Genomic DNA, 14392 nt, shown 5'->3' with positions numbered 1-14392 from the left:
TCCGATTCGTTTAAAATCCAAATGGCTATATAAAATATCTCTAACTATAAACTAAAATATTAGCCATGTTTTCCAGCTTTCTGAAATCTAGTATATTCAAATATGGACACTCGGACAACACTCTGATAACAAAAACTCATTCATTTACTTGTTCTTAAGACAAAGTTAACATATTATTTAAATTACGAAGTATTTTAAATTCCAGCAAGTAAATAATGTTTTCAGACAATCAGTCCATATGAGAACATTTTAGTAGACAAAATTGCCAGAGTTTGATTGCCTTTTTCTGAGTGCAAAAAATGAAAGGGCAACTAAAAACAAGCAATACATTAAAAATAACCACCTTAGAAAGTAATAATGGCCTAACTTTTGTCCTCTGGCACATTCCCAGGATTTAGAGTGTAATTCACTCTAAATTACAGTGTTACAAACTCTGAATAAAATTTGTGTTTTTATATTCTTGACTGGCTCGATAAAACAGAAGTTACAGTTACATCCATTACGAAACAACATTGCATAACATTGTACTAAAACACAAATTCAGAACAAAGGAAGTAAGTAATTCATAAGTGCACATAAACCAAAGGTTTTCTTGGATATAACCCTTCAAACCCATCAAACTCATCTCCTTCAAACCCATCATGTTACTCAGTTCCAAAGTGGAGACAAAGGTTAATCTGAAGAATCTTTAAAGCTTTGGCTCCTGCAGAGGCATTAAGATTGTTCACAAAGCAGCTCTTGAAGCTCTGAGTGACTCAGAGTAAGTCATCTGCTTCTCATCATCTAGATGTAAGGGGGTTTCAGAGGAACCTTTGGGACTGCCATTGCCTATTGTGCACAAAAGGGCATCAAAGCATTTACATTTTAGACCAAAGATTCAGAAATATTGTCAGCATCCAACAAAATGAAAGCCAGACAGTCTTTTTTGTAGCTTACCTGAGATGGTTTCCATGCTGGCTGTTTCCCTGATGGTTTTGCTGGAGGTACTGGAGGTGATTTTGGATTATTCACCTACAGGAGTGAATAAAGAAGGTAAAAAAAAAAAGTTCATAGCAAAAGGTAGCATCACCATATAGAGGCAAAGAAAGAGAACAACAAGACTATTAATTAAGTTTGGCATATGTTTTTTTGTGGGTTACTAATACAGCAATGAAATATATTGTGATTTATGACTTACTGATTTGGACATCAGTGGAGGTAAAGGTCTTGATGGAGGTAGTGGTTTAGAAGGTGGAAGCAAAGGCTTTGCCTGAATTCAGCAGAAGTTATAAAAAGAGTATCCTTAATAAACTCACAACAACTACATCAACTAGACAAAGTTAACACGTAAGTATCGTATTGTAAATAACCATTGAACTCACCTGAATTAAACTAATGCTTGGAACATTAGGGCGTACCATGCAAGGTCTCACAATCTAAAATAATGTAAAGCATAAGATAAAATTAATATGGATAAATCATAATTTGTATTGCTTCAACCAGTCAAAATACAATGAACAAACAAACAAACAAATAAATTACTTGTTCCATCCTGCATTGAGCTGCTACTGTAGGAGGCTGTGTGCAAGAGTTAAGACAAAATTAGCATTCTAGAATTTAGGCTGTGTATATACATTTAGCTCAAAGGCTGATAAATGATCAGACCTCTGGTGCTGGTCTGTTAGGTGCAGTGGGGCGAAACAGGGGCTTGCAGGCCTGTGTTGTTGTTGATTCCAAAAAAGTGGGATGGCTGACACGTGGTGGTCCAGACCTGGGACTGTTATTTGCACTGCCTGTCTGAAATACTGGGTTGGACTGACCCGAGTTGATGTCCTTTTCTTTAAAGGACCTTTTTGGGAGGATAAACATACATATAAAATTTGCATTACAGGTACAAGACAGATTATATAACAATGTATTATTAAGCAACTGATATTTAATGATTTAATGATTATTTCTAGAATGCATTCTGGAATCCTAACCTTTTCTTGGGGAATGTACTTCGGGTTCTGCAACATGCCAATGCTGCAATAACTATAATAATCAGCAGTAGGATGGCTATGGAGGTAGTCACACCAATAACAACAGCATCTTTCTCTGTCAGTCACAATCACACGAAAGATAAATAAGATACCACAGATACCACTAATTTCACAAATATGGTGAATGGTTAGGTTGTAGTTGTCTTACTGTTTAGTTCTGACAGTTTCACATCACAGTAGGGGGGAGCCCAGCCTGGATCACAATGGCACTGCCTCTCATGATTACACACCTGAGATTAAAATGATACAGTCAAATACAAAGAAAACTCCATTGGCCATCAGATTACACCTGCTAAATACTATGAACAACTTGAAAAGGACAGTTTGAAGGAGCTTCTCAAAAGGATTATTTGCAAAATACAGTTTAAATGACTAACATAAATCTTGGTGAAACATTGACTTTTCTGTTTAAAGAATCCTCACAATGCATAATTTTATTTCATTTGAAATAAATAACAGAAGTTATTTGTAGTCAGAAGTATTTTGTACCCCATGGTTATTGCATTTTGCAGAGCAGTTCTTTGTTCCATAGATGCCTATGTCCTGACAAAAACTGTTGTAACACACCTGTTGACAAATAAAACTGTTGTAACACACCTGTTGATAAATACAATTTTGACAAATAAAGCCCTCCTAATTAAGAAAACATAATTGCAGTGGAGAAAAATAAAATAATTCCATCACTTGAAAATTCTGAATGTTTTACAGACTTTGTTCACTAACCTTGTTTGTCCCACATTTGGTACCTGTTGGCACCATCCCTATCTCTTCTGTGCTGGAAGGCTTCACAGCCAAATAGCATTCTCTCATACCCATGGACTGCATATATTTTGTTTGGGTTATTGGAAATTCATTTCCACCCGAGCAATATATTTTCCCACATTTGATGTGCCTAGATACAATAAGATCACTGTTATTCTGAAAATAAGTCATATTGAAAGTCTTTTTTCTATGTCTGTTGGTTAGACTTTTTCCCTAATTTCATCACATTTTGCAATTAATTTCGCACATAATTTCACAAATATTAAAGTCAGAATATAAACTTACTGTTCTGCACACTTGCCATATTTGGGCCTTGAACAACTTTGATCAAAAGCATTGAGCTCAAAGCAAGCATTACTATCTACATCAGCATCTACAAAATGAACAGAATTAAATCTAAATGATTTGTCATTTGACACTACCAAGAAGAAAGCTACATTGCCAAATATAGACAAATTGGCAAAGAAAATATAACAATTATATAAGGATATTGTACAAAAGAAAATGTTTTTATCTGTCTGAAACACCATTACCTGGACCCCACAGCTTCTGGCAGTGCTCTGTATGAGTCGGACACTGGCCATTATAGCAGTAGCCCTGATTGGAGTTGCAAGGAAGCCCATTCATCTTGTATTCATCTTTGGGGCAGTATGCAGACTCTCCAGTGCAAAAATCATCCAGGTCACAGTCATGAGCACTGCGTCTACACAGACTCCCTGCTTTCTTAAGCTGGAGGCAGGTTTAACAAAGGGGGAAAAAAAACACACTTATTAACTTCTAAGCAGCTATTAGTGCAGCATGTGTTTGGACTCTTGAATAAAAAAGCATATATTTCAGTACCAATTACATTTCTGACATCATAAATCAAAAGGATCTATACTTCCACCTTAGGTTTCTGAGTAGCAGACAAACTGCTTTCACTGATCTCTTAAACGCAAACAATATGCCTCAGAAAAAAAATTGTTAGTAGTGTTAGTAGTTTAATTTTAAACTAAAATATCTAAATAGTGAATATGCAGACCCCAAAGCAGAACTCTCTGCCAAACATGTCTTTGCTAGATAGAACCAATTAGACTTCACTCTAGTGAAACTGGTCTATTCCAAGGTCTCTGCTGCACTAAAGAGAGCTCTAACTGAGACAGTCCCTTGACTCAGCATCTCAGCATCTTCTGAAACAGTTCTATGTGTGCACTGGGTACACTGGAGTGAGGACTGGCTGTCATTACCTGGCAGTTGTGGCAACACTCTCCATGTGCACACTGTGAACCCTCTGTGAGTCTGCATGTGGTGGCATTACAGCAAGGGTTCTTGCATTCCTATATTTATTTAACGACATGGGATTAAAGACTGATTTTTATAAATGAAACATTTAACCGTATAATACATGTTGATAGACAGAGCACCATCATGCATACATCTCTCTGGCATACATAGTAAACATAAATGACAGTTGTTTTAACAGTGAACCACTCTGAATAGCAGATCTTACCTCTACTGTACCACAGTCACACTCCTCGCCTTTCTCCACGAAGGCATTACCACACACTGGACCCCCATACAGTGCATCATCATTTGGTAAATCCAGCAGGCAGCTAACATCATAGTTCTGCAAAAATGTCTCCAAAGCTACTTTACTACAGCTACTGAAGGCCTTAGGATAAACAATTCTGTGGGAACAATGTGAAAGACAAATGACAGCCAGAACAAAGAAGTGATAACCGTGATCAATCTGGGGTTATAAATTAAATTTACAACACTTTAGAGTTGGTGTGACCAAATCTTGCATCTCACCCAATACTGTCTTCCATGACGCAGCCCTGGTCTTGCGATGTTGTTGGACAGACACATTTTGTCATATCATGTGACATGCCCAAGTTATGGCCCATTTCATGGGCTATGGTCGAGGCCACACCAATAGAATTGTCACTATGGTCCTGAGGAAAGGACAATATTTGTAACAGTCCTGATATAGCTGTAAAAATATAACATCTTTAATTTAAACTACTGTTGGTCCAGTGCTGAGGGTTGATGCTATATTTGAATACACAAGACAAACCTCATTCACAGCTCCAGAGTTGTGAGAGCACATAACAGATACAGGAGCCAAGCCAACAGTTGAGCCCTCAAAATCCACTGCACTATATGAGTTGAAAGGGAGAAAAGAAATGAGATAATTCTGAACATCATACAAATACTCACTGCATCCTTATAATAATTATAACAGCTTGACAGAACCACAAATCACTTTACATACATCCGATGGATATCTATCTCCAAACAATATCATTTACTTACGTAACAAACTGTGCATTATCATGCTTCTTTCTTTTCAGGAGATCATCGTTACGCCACTTTAAAAATCTGTCCAGGGTTGTGCTGGGCTGAGAGCTGACCTCAATTTGGTCTCCATTGGTCCAGACTTCGAGTCCCACCAACATGATACGGATGTTTAGAGGACGATAAAGCTGCAAGCAAAGTGTTGGAAAGTGCTATATGTCCAGAAGCTACACATTATCAGAATAATTTTTGTATTATAGTGTCAAACAACACTTAATGTATTTTGATGAGATGAAATACCTTGTCCACATGATTAGCAATTTCCATCATTCTCTTCTCTATTCTCACCAAGTTTCCAATTTTCTTAAACTAAAATATATAATTTTGTCAGTAGCTTTTCAAAAGATAAAACATCCAAAACAAAGGCCAGAAAAGCTTTCATACATTAAAAAACTTACTAATTTATGATCAGCCACCAAAACCAATTCAACAAATCGTTGCCCTCCAATGCCTTTATTTTTCTAGGGGACATGTACAATAGTAAAATAAGGTTAGGTTTGCACAACTAGAGAGACCGTTGCTAAACAGACTAACTATTATTGCAGCTGAAATTCAGCAAGGGCACACAGTAAAAAAACTAAAAGTACCATGTTTCCACTTTTATATAGTCCAGCAAACCTGGGCCCCAGATAATTGACTGTGTCATTGATGTATCCAGCAGCTGCTCTTTTAGTCTGCAGGTGCTCTTGTTTGTAAAGCGCATGGTCCCCTTTCACAGACTCCTCCAGTGGCTCGATCAGGTAAACCTGATTCTCTGCTCTCAGAAACCCACTGTAAAATATGAGCACCATACCCATTACATTAAAAAGAAGAGGAATTTTTGTAACTCAATCTTAAGGTGGCAAGGTTACTGAGGTCCACATATACTCACCATATACAAAGTGTATTCATTTTAACATACAGTTTAATGGAGCCTGTGGCATAGGTTTCATTTCAACTTTGAGGGGACATACTGCTCAGACCCAACTGACCCAACTGATATGAAGAGTCTTTTTTGTTAAATACAACAAACACAGGGCCCCCCCCACCCCCCAACCCTACCCTACCCTACCCATATAACGTAAACACCTCAAGCATTATTATTTGTATTTCACAGAATCTGCAGCCTACCCATCATAACATTCTTTTCCTTACCGTATTCCAGAGCACAGACCAACACTGACTGAGGAGTCCTTTACATTTTGAATATGTCCCTGATAGTAGCAGTGGTCCTGCAGTGCGCAAAGTAGATAAGTCAGAAACATTAAAACTATTCATAAAGGTTCATAAAGGTTTTATTATAACCTGAACTGACTTACCAATTTAGATGGCAGCGTAGTCACCTTCATGCCATTTTTTGTGTAGTGAGTCAGAGTATAATTCTTCCCTAAAAGCTCCCTAAAGTGAAGACAAAGCATAACATGTAAAATGAAATGAAGGTCGAACTTTTGAACCTCGTTCAATAATAATGTTCTTAAAATGAGTAATAGACCTCACCTATTCTTCTCCAGATATATTGTTATGTTTTTCCCATCAACAACCAAGGCAAATTCAGTTCTGTCAGGATATTTCTATTGACATAAGATTTTATGACTTTAAAATCACATTTTTCAAAAAGGCCCAGTAACCTCCAGTTTGCAGTTAAAATGATATTTTCACGCTTTTTAACGCTAGAATATGTTTAGATCATCAAACTTTAATAATTAATTAATAATTTTAAAAAGCAGAAACTTCATTTGCTATTGAAGAAAAGACAAAAATGATCGAACCTGTTGGGAAGTAACACTCCTTTCCATTCGACCTTTTAAATTCTGTAGTCGCACAACATCATAGTGCTTGACATGGGCTAATTGTCTATTTGCAGCAACAGAAAACTCTGTACAAATGAATAGTTATTTTTTATAATTATTTTGTAGATTTTTTGTATTTTGTTTAGACCCAAATCATCTGTCCAGCAACATGTTCACGGCACACACTGTAACAGATGATTTGCCTTTTTAAGTGTTCGAGATGCGTTAAATTAACTTCAAACAATACGACATCAGTACAAAAAGCTATTATGTATTATGTTAAATGTTTTAAATTCATGTCAAAATCTTACGGAAGTCCAAACACGTTATTAAAATAAAACGGCTCAAAGCAAAATAAATTACTTCTGTGTCACATAAATTAATCACCATTGAAGTTCTCAGAAATCATTCTCATCTTTACACTCACCACAAAATGAAACGTAAGAAATCAGTGATAAAAATAATCCAGTATAGAGCATGGTTATTTTATTATAACGCTTCGCTGCTCAGTGAAAAGCACCGGAGCACGGTCACACTTCTTTAATAGACTGAGAAGGGCTCCGCCTCTGTCATATTCTGAGAATTAGCATGAACAGACTTCATCCGGTGACATCAAGAACTAAACTTGCGGAAGTTAACGGACAAGTCAAAGGGATCTTAATAATTACAATAATATCTCCAAATGTTATCTCAATTCCGAGTGATGCAGATGACACTGTTCTGATACAGTATTCGATACAGTATTCTGATTCTACACTTATTCAATGTACCATACTAACAAGGATAGAAAAGACTATAGATATGGCGTATCTAACAAAAAGAGTAAAAGAATCCCAAACACAATCTTTAATAGGATAGATTGCGGCGCGCATCTTAACCGCCACCTTGTGGCCTTACTTTGGAGGTACATCATAATTCTTGGACTTTGCTGCCATCTTGTGGCCTTACTTTGGAGGTACATCATAATTCTTTCACCGGGCAAGACGCCAGATTACGCGCGGGGACATCGATTGGAATGACGTTTTAAATACGTATAAGGAAGTCGCTGTGTATGTGTTTGAACGCAAGCATTATTTGTGTTTAGACCGATAGAAAGCTAAGCTAAGCTAGTTAGCTGTTAACTAACAAGAAGTTGGTCACTATGTCTGATTTGATTAAACTTTTAGATGGAGGTGATGAACCCAGAATCGGTATTTATACCATACCTGTCTTCAAAACATCCAACGAAATCAAGCCTCATCATTTAGCTAGGGGAGGCGATGGGATTGAAGAAAATATCTCTCCGTTCACTTTTACACCTCAAAGAATTCGTTTAGACAAAGATGATGAATCGTTTGAAGTATGTTTTTCTCTTTTTATCTTAGATTCATTGTAGCTTATCGTATAAGTAATAGCACCAAACCCTATTTGGAGACCCTCGTAGTAGCCAAGTACTTTGCGCTACAACAGGATATGATACGGTTAACAGACATAAAAATGAAATATTGAATGAAGTTGGTGTGAAGTGTTTGGCTACACAACCTAATCCTACCCCACCCCGTCCCACCCCGTTATCAGGATGGCGATGTGCATCGGCATTTGTACTTGCAGGATCTCGCAGCAACTCTTGCAGAAGATTTCCAGGCACCAAAGTGAGTTTTTATTACGAACACACAGGCTTAAAAATGACGTAATAGTCTGTGCGTTTCAGAAGGTGAAATGCTGATGCATGTCAGTGTCCTTCCACAACGTAATTTTAAAGGAATTCGTTTTTACCGGCGGACAGCTGTATCGCAGTTCCATCAGTGTTTTTTTTTTTCTGTAATGTCAAAGAGAATTTTTTTTTTATTATTGTAAATTTTGCTTATAAGTGAGCAGAATTTATAGGCCTAATCCTGACTCAGGAGCACCTTTTATAGGCCTTTTTACTGGTGAGGGTTTTAATACATTGTTGGCATGGCAGTGACATCATGTTTCTGTAACTCTGTTGCAGAGTTTCAGAGTTCAAGTGTCATATTGCAGGCTGCAGGCAGTTATTTGACACTCTTGAAGGATATGAACACCATTACAATTCACTCCATCGTCACGTATGCTCCAGCTGCAAGCGTTCCTTTCCATCAAACCATTTGCTGGATATACACATACTGGAATGGCACGACGCTCTCTTTCAGGTCATGGCAGAGAAACAATGCATGGTAATGTCTACTTTTATGATCTTTGAAGTCAAAGCGTTATTGCCGTAGTTACTTTTGTACATCTGAATTATTTTGGCATTTTTGGCGCTAGGCTGAAAGCATCACATGAATGAGTTAAACATATCCTGATCCCAAGATGTATTTAAGGCCTGCACAGCAAAATGCTCAGTGCTTCTAGAACACCTACATTATACAACACCTGCATTTCAGTAAATTAACACTGTACAAGTTGATACAGCAATTGAGATTTTGCTGTTTGATTGAGGCTAGACTTCCTTGGAAATATGTATATAGCTGCCTCTTATCCACAGCAGCTAATCACAATTATTAATTGACATGAACTAATCTGAGCATCTATGGAAAATATGCTATATGTTAGTTGACACGCCCCAAGATTGTAAACCAAATATTTTCTTTTTTACATTTGTTACTTATGCTGTTGACTGCACAACATGGCAACATATCTGAATGTGGTCAGTTTTTCAGTTTTCTCACTGAGACATATAACAGAGAAACCGCCTGTTCTACAATTAGCAACTGTTCAGATGAATATGATATGTGAAAATCACATGCATATGAAATGACCATCATATATTAGAGAATCCCAATTTCTCTGTATAATTATCCTTTTGAACTTTTAATGTATTTTTTTAGATCAGCATGAATACCATGCAATACAGAATACACAGAATATATATCATAATTTGTGAAGGTGGATGTAAACTGTTAGGCTGTGTCTTTTTGTAAGTTTGTAAGTGTGTGTGTGTGTGTGTGTGTGTGTGTGTGTGTGTGTGTGTGTGTGTGTGTGTGTGTGTGTGTGTGTCACCACTTTTTTTCTGTTGAATGTAACTGTGTAGTTCCCATATATTGGGTTTTAATATCTTGATTGTTGGAGACTTATTTAATGTAGACTGCTCTTATGCACATAACAAATTAAAACAATTCCGATTTGTTAAACATCAAATCTCTTGATATCTGGTTAATGAAATATTGCATTTCAGTATCAGTGTTTGGTTGAGGGATGTGGACTAAAATTCAGAACCAGCAAAGAGAGGAAAGATCATCTCATCAAAACTCACAGCTATCCATCAGACTTCAGATTTGACAAATCAAAGAATAAAAGGTGTGACACAACTGAAATATTGAATCAATTGTAAAATTGCTGAAAATTATCATTAGTGTTAATATGTGTGTAAATCTGTTATTTAGCAGAATAAAAGAGAAGACTCCTCAGCAAAAGGACGTGTGCATGGTGGATCCTAGCAGTGTGCTTAGTGGAGAACTAGAGAATAGTAACTCAATGGACATTTCTCTTCCCCAAATGTCGGAAAATAAGGAGCTGGTGCTTCCCAAACAACAAAAGCCACATTATTCATATAAGTGAGTTTTGGTTGTGTTGTTTTGTTTTTCTCAGGCTTATCTATTTAAATGTCATTGTTGTCTGATGGTCTCTCATTCCCTTTTCTTTTTAAATGTCTCTTATCATTTTTCCCCAGGGTGCCATCCTCAGTTTGCTTTGGCCAAGGCTCAGTCAGAGGCTTCAGAGGTGGTAGGAGGAAGAAGTAGGCGAAGTCTTTTATTTGTTACACAGTTATTCTATAACTCTATGCCTATTGTGGAGGCAGTGTATTTTCAATAAAAATGGAAGAATTTAAAATTACTATCCTCTCGTCTTTCCTTAATATTAGTCTTAATATAATATAGTTCTTAATAGTCCCCTTTATTTAGATTAGTGTAAATATATTGCAAATGTTTCAATCAGTTATAATATGTAGGTCACAATCTGTCTTTAAATTATTTCTTCATGGTCAAAGATGTTTGCATATTTTTTAAAGAGCAAATTATGCAGCTTGTGCTACTCATCAAACAATGTACAATCAGAATGGGGAATAGACACTGGAGACCCTATGTAGAATGATAATGAAAGAACTATCGGAGGATTGAGAAGGATTGGATCTCAATTTGGAGCACCATTGACTAAATTTGGTTTTCAGAAATCTGCCTGCCAAGTGTCATGGATATCCAAATAGAAAGTCAATGTAACCTATATAGCTTAAATGGTATTGAATTTCTTATTAGTTAGAAATGGATTGTGTTGCGTATTAACATCCACTATTGATAGAATAAACGAATTCCCCTTGTAAATGATTACTTTTAATAATATGAGCATTTCGTGTGACAAAGGAACGAATTAAAATTACGTGTAACGTCTGCAATGACTCACAGTCCTTAGACACAGTTCTCTTGATTCAATTTTTTTTATTTTTCAGTACAAAAGTTTTTTTCTAATTTTTATGTACATATATACAATAATTTACAGAAGATAAATGTAAACGTAATGTATAAATATCTGAATGTCTAATTTCAGAGGTGGTTGAAAATATCCGCACGCTAATATATACGCTTATTTACAATTATAAAAATCTGAGAGGTTAATTTTATATTCTATCATACTACAACATGTACCTAAAGGTATGGCTAAATGAAATCTAATGCAAACATCATTCTTGGACCAAGGTTAATCAAGAGGAAATGGCAGCCTGCAAAGTGTAGTCTATTCGCTTCAAACTTCGGATCTTTTTAACAAGTGGCGAGGTAGCATATTCCCGACATAACGCCAGCAAGCTTCTCAAAGCAATGCGAATTAGACGTTGAGAGGTGCCGTATTTAGCTATTTAATATGTTTTATTTATTTTTAAAATATTTTTGTTAAAAATCCATGTCAGAGGTGCCTCTTAAATGTCTGACTTTTAGGCTTGCAGCCTTGACTTAAATTTAGATTGTAGCCTTAACACGTGTTCGTTGAAAATGTTACCGTTTGAGCAGTTATTTGGGAACTAGCTTTATCGAGGTGTGGCATATTGTACATTATTTGGCTACCAGAGACTGTCGCTAGATAACATGTTGAAGTGAATCCGCTGTTGTAGTCATTACGTTTTTTTCTTTTCGCCAGACAGACGTAGTAAATTGTTTTAAGGGGCGCATTAGTGCAATGCATTTTCAGTATTTCTTTCCTGTACTTAATTATTATATGAATGTCAGCTAAAATGTACATGTTCATGGCATTGTTTTATGCCTGTTTTACTTTGAATTTTCCAAAAGAGCAAGTGGGCCATTTTACTTTTCTTTTAGTGAATTATATTGAACACACTCGGTTAAGACAAATAATACATTCCGTAGGTAACGGGTCCACCAAAAAGTCCTGGAACCGGTAGTGAAGGGCGAGGAATAGACGTTGTGTGTCCGTAAAGGGACGGGGAGCCGACGTGTGTTCCCAACTGGAAAGGAAATGCGAAAGCCGGTAGCAGAGGCTTGGATGCAAGTTTTAGTTTCTCTAACTCTGCTTCTTGGAGTCTCTTTGCTTTAGCTCTTCTGTTCTGAAACCATATTTTCACTTGAGTCTCTGTTAAATTAAGCGAATTGGAAAATTCAGCTCTTTCTGCTATAGAAAGATACTGTTTTTGACGGAACTTTCTCTCCAAAGCCAGCAACTGTGAGGTGGTAAAAGGAGTCCTCGGTTTTCTGTTGTTCTTGTGTTTTCTGAGGGTGCAAGGAGATGGGCTTGAGTGTCCTTTAGAAGACAGAATGAAACAAATAAACGTGAGAATCACAAGATAGGATACAAAAAGAATGTGACATTGATCAAGAGATTTCTTACCCAGATTAAATGTCTTTAATAGATTTAATTAGATCGGATAGGCGTTGTTTGGCTGACTGTTATTTGGGACTATTAGTGACAGGAAAAAGATTTTAACCCATAATAGCCTAACTCTGGTAGAATAATATTTTCCCCAGGTTACCAAAAATACACTTAATTCATGCTTTCAGGTTTGTTTTCTTTTATTTACAGAAATACGACATATTTGTGTCAAACGTCATTTGCAAAATGCAAAAGATTAATACCAAAACAACACTTACGTGGCGGAGAGGCGTACGATGGTGTCTGAAACCATCCGGTCTGCTTCTTTTCATTAGGCTCTTCCTTTTCTCTTATTTTACCGACAGATAAGTTTGAAACACTCTCCAGTGGTATTTTTCTATCTGCGTAAAGACCCATAGGCGAGAGACGCAACCGCTCGTCAGCCCCAGTCGAAGGGGATATCAGACCTGTTTCGGGCGCGGAATAAGAAGTCCTGGACGTCATTCTGTCTGATATCAAAGATTCCACGCTGAAAGGAAGACTGAAAGCCTTGCTTTTACATCCATGGACAGTCGCTTTGTCGTTGATTTGAGTCTCCTCTTTGTCCGCATTTGCGCGCTTCTGCACTTCACCGTCTTGGGAAAGTGGTCCTTGAATAGAACTCATCATGGATGGTAAAGGGGCCATATACAGCTTCCAGATGTCTGGCCCTCTGAATTTACTTGGGCTCGCGTTTCCTCTCAGTCGTCGCACCTCTGCGACGTATGCTTCGCTCTCGGAACTGAGAGCACTCCTAGCTATAAAACTTACAGAAGTTCTCTTTTTTACTTGCCGCCCTCCAATCAGCTTGTCGTTTTGCCCACATGACTTTCTGTGTGCTCTTTTTGATTGGTTAGACCGATTTCTTAGGGACATCAAAATGATTTTAAAAGAAATGTGCACGGTCAATCATAGTTGTCTTGCCGAAGTGGTTTATTGATGGCTATGGGGCTGCAGTGTTTGAAGCCAGGAGCTATTTGAGAACTTTTGTTGCAATTAACCAGAGGGGTCGTCAGAGCATCCGCACTTTTTAACCCTTATTGAAACCATACAGAAGGGCAACTACTTCCTTTGTATTTGCTTTATGAAAATCTTGCATCATCTATTTAAAGCTTAGTGGCTTTTTGAACACAGTTAAACATTTTTCAATTAGACTGCATAGCATTCGTTGACAGAGTTTGTGCTGTTTATAGTCACAGGCTGTTCAGGAGAATAAATATACATAAGTATTGAAGTTGTATTAACACAATCTAAACTGCACCAAATAGATCATATTTAGCTTGATAGATAATATTTAGAGACAACTGATAAACTCTGTGAATGAATGAACGATGATTGTGTCACGCTACATTACAGCAGTTTAAAGCTTGTCTTGGCCCTTTAAGACCGCAAAAAGCTTCCATTGAAGCGCAACTGGCAACCCTTCATCGTAAGTCAAAGCATTTCATAAGGCAGACAAGTCCTGTTTTGGAAGGCGCCAGTCTCGGCAAGATCAAAAAGGAAGCTACCTCAGGGAGAATATGCAACAGTTAACTCCACTTAACCAATTGTCCTTCAAGAGTTTAATGTCAAGGAAATAACCGGAGGGCGATCAGTTCCCACAGATAGCGAGTACCAAGAACAGATAACTGTTGCTTTTCTAAACGTGTA

General features: G+C 37.2%; 3 protein-coding genes across 4 annotated transcripts; 1 reads left to right on the top strand and 2 right to left on the bottom strand.

The window, feature by feature from the left end:
• Nucleotides 1–123: 123 nt before the first annotated feature.
• On the bottom strand, nucleotides 124–7419 carry adam8a (ADAM metallopeptidase domain 8a). The gene is made up of 25 exons (XM_027017635.3): nucleotides 7317–7419; nucleotides 6869–6975; nucleotides 6597–6670; nucleotides 6419–6497; nucleotides 6255–6331; nucleotides 5708–5891; nucleotides 5519–5581; nucleotides 5361–5429; nucleotides 5079–5248; nucleotides 4840–4921; nucleotides 4575–4717; nucleotides 4273–4450; nucleotides 4010–4099; nucleotides 3317–3512; nucleotides 3069–3156; nucleotides 2745–2913; nucleotides 2511–2588; nucleotides 2170–2251; nucleotides 1962–2076; nucleotides 1645–1828; nucleotides 1522–1557; nucleotides 1362–1415; nucleotides 1178–1249; nucleotides 937–1011; nucleotides 124–828 (listed from the first exon to the last, which is right to left on the bottom strand). Exons 1-25 carry the CDS (start codon nucleotides 7366–7368, stop codon nucleotides 784–786), a joined length of 2562 nt encoding a protein of 853 aa, XP_026873436.2. The 5' UTR covers nucleotides 7369–7419; the 3' UTR covers nucleotides 124–783.
• A 511-nt stretch (nucleotides 7420–7930) lies between these two features.
• znf511 (zinc finger protein 511) lies at nucleotides 7931–10723 on the top strand. 2 transcript variants are annotated; one of them, XM_027017643.3, is made up of 6 exons: nucleotides 7931–8228; nucleotides 8447–8520; nucleotides 8862–9063; nucleotides 10065–10186; nucleotides 10276–10443; nucleotides 10560–10723. In XM_027017643.3, the coding sequence occupies exons 1-6, from the start codon at nucleotides 8031–8033 to the stop codon at nucleotides 10627–10629; spliced, it is 834 nt and encodes a 277-aa protein (XP_026873444.1). In that variant the 5' UTR covers nucleotides 7931–8030; the 3' UTR covers nucleotides 10630–10723. The 2 variants fall into 2 exon arrangements, with proteins under 2 accessions (XP_026873444.1, XP_026873443.1); XM_027017642.3 differs by having other exon boundaries at nucleotides 10273–10443.
• Nucleotides 10724–10763: 40 nt separating this feature from the next.
• On the bottom strand, nucleotides 10764–13633 carry msx3 (muscle segment homeobox 3). The gene is made up of 2 exons (XM_027017637.3): nucleotides 12982–13633; nucleotides 10764–12634 (listed from the first exon to the last, which is right to left on the bottom strand). Exons 1-2 carry the CDS (start codon nucleotides 13616–13618, stop codon nucleotides 12219–12221), a joined length of 1053 nt encoding a protein of 350 aa, XP_026873438.2. The 5' UTR covers nucleotides 13619–13633; the 3' UTR covers nucleotides 10764–12218.
• Nucleotides 13634–14392: the final 759 nt, after the last annotated feature.

Source organism: Electrophorus electricus, chromosome 12 (assembly GCF_041902795.1).
Source record: "Electrophorus electricus isolate QZ-2024a chromosome 12, ASM4190279v1, whole genome shotgun sequence".
In the NCBI taxonomy this organism is placed as follows: Eukaryota; Metazoa; Chordata; class Actinopteri; order Gymnotiformes; family Gymnotidae; genus Electrophorus; species Electrophorus electricus.
This window is presented reverse-complemented; position numbering and strand designations above follow the sequence as displayed.